The 1,804-nt window shown below is 41.7% G+C and overlaps 1 protein-coding gene across 1 annotated transcript in view; it reads right to left on the bottom strand.

Annotated features, from left to right (window-relative positions):
- The window catches only part of AWAT2 (acyl-CoA wax alcohol acyltransferase 2), a 6,760-nt gene extending 6,345 nt beyond the window's left edge, over positions 1-415 (bottom strand). The window contains 1 exon segment of the mRNA XM_023537450.1: positions 331-415. Within this exon segment, the coding sequence (XP_023393218.1) occupies positions 331-415 (85 nt within the window).
- Between the last annotated feature and the right edge of the window lie 1,389 nt (positions 416-1,804).

Genomic DNA, 1,804 nt, shown 5'->3' with positions numbered 1-1,804 from the left:
CTCCTCATTTTCCCAAAACATGCCCTACATGACCGAGTGTAGACCCAGGAGGATTCACCATACACATCTGCAACAAGTCTCACACACACATGCACACGTATCCCTACCTAGGCACACATCCATATGCACACATACATACCCACATGTACATTCACGGATCCCATGAGTACCATGCCCAGGTATGTCAGACTAGAGGCCAGGGTGACCAACCATTTTGATTTGCTGGAAACAACCCAGGTTTTAGAATCAAAAATCCTGCTAAACCCTAAAACCCCTCAGTCCCAGGCAAACTCGGACAATTGGTCACCCTACCAAAGGCTAGAAACTCACGGAGAAAGAAGAAGCAGAACATCCAGTGGAAAACAGCAAAGATCTCTAGGGCAGTTGTACTGTCCTTCTTGGAGAGAAAGTACATTATGCCCAGATTCCCAGTTGCTCCAGGTAAGTGCTATTCAGCTGCCCAGCTGCAATTGATCCAGGGGCCTGCAATGTTTCCTCTCTTCTCCAACCCATGCCTAGTCTTCACACTCCTATCCCACCTCTCCACAAGATCACAAGATTACATGCCACCTCTGCTTCTCCAATTACTTTCAGCTATCTACCCACTTGTACTTTTATCCATTTGGATATGGCCTGGACTAATATTGTGACACCTCCTTGCACACCAACAAAGAGAAGTGTGGATGAAGCTTTGGTGTGGGAAGTGAATAGGCATGGGGTTAGGGCTTCTGAAAGGCCTTCAGGGCCGATGTCAATGCGGGGAGAGGAGGGCATGAAGGAGTCCAGGGCACACACGACACACAGGGCTCGCATTTCTGTTTCTGAGGCCCAGGTGTCTATGGTCTTTCACTGACAGTGATTGCAGGGGAGGTGAGAGATCACCAGCCATGCCTAGAAATACCTTTGGCCTTTCCTGGAGAACACACTACTTTCTATGAACAGACATCAGATGTAGTTTATAAGCATATAGTAGGTGCCGAATATATTTTTTTATTGAAATAATAAACAAATGCGAGTACATATCAAATTATTCTGTGTACATGAAATTCTAAAACAGGTAAAACTAATCTATAGTAAAAGAAATCAGAGCAGAGATCGTCTCTGCTAAGGAATTGACTAGGAAGGGGCATGATGGAAATTTTGAAGGTGACAATGATGTTCTGTTTTGACAGAGCTTTGAGTTACACTGGTCAAAAACTCATTTGTCAAAACTCAACAAATATAAATTTAATATTTGCGCATTTCTCTTCACAAAATTTACATGAAAAGTAAACAAATATTGAACTTGTTAATGCTGAAGAATTTGAGGGTGAAGAGTACTGATGGCTGCAGTTAAGTATGTACATACATATAGGATATATCAATGGCTCAAGGGATATGTTAGATGTATGATAAAGCTATATAATGGAATAAGTATATAAGGCGGTGGCTGTTCACTGTACAATTCTTTCAACTCTTCTATAGGTTTGAAATTTTGTACGATAGGATTTTGTAAAAACGAAAAGGTCCATCAAGATCTTAATAAAAATAAATTTTTTAAATATGGTTTCTCCATACATGCGTATGTGCACATGTGGCCTTTGTGTGTGCATCTATGTATACAAAGGTAAATATGTAATAGTTGTCAATAGATGCTTATAGACCCATATCAATAGGGGGCATCTCCAGGTATATGTCTGGGGACTATGTGGATTTGTGAGTGTGAAAGCATCTCAGTCCAGCCAGGTGTGTGCTACAGGCCAATTAGATGAAACTGTGTAAGACAGAAACAGTTTCTCAGTGCAGCACGTGATTGCTGAGGGTA

This window comes from Pteropus vampyrus, unplaced genomic scaffold (assembly GCF_000151845.1).
Source record: "Pteropus vampyrus isolate Shadow unplaced genomic scaffold, Pvam_2.0 Scaffold191, whole genome shotgun sequence".
Taxonomy (NCBI): Eukaryota; Metazoa; Chordata; class Mammalia; order Chiroptera; family Pteropodidae; genus Pteropus; species Pteropus vampyrus.
The sequence above is the reverse complement of the archived record's forward strand: the minus strand, read 5'-3'. Positions and strand labels throughout refer to the sequence as shown.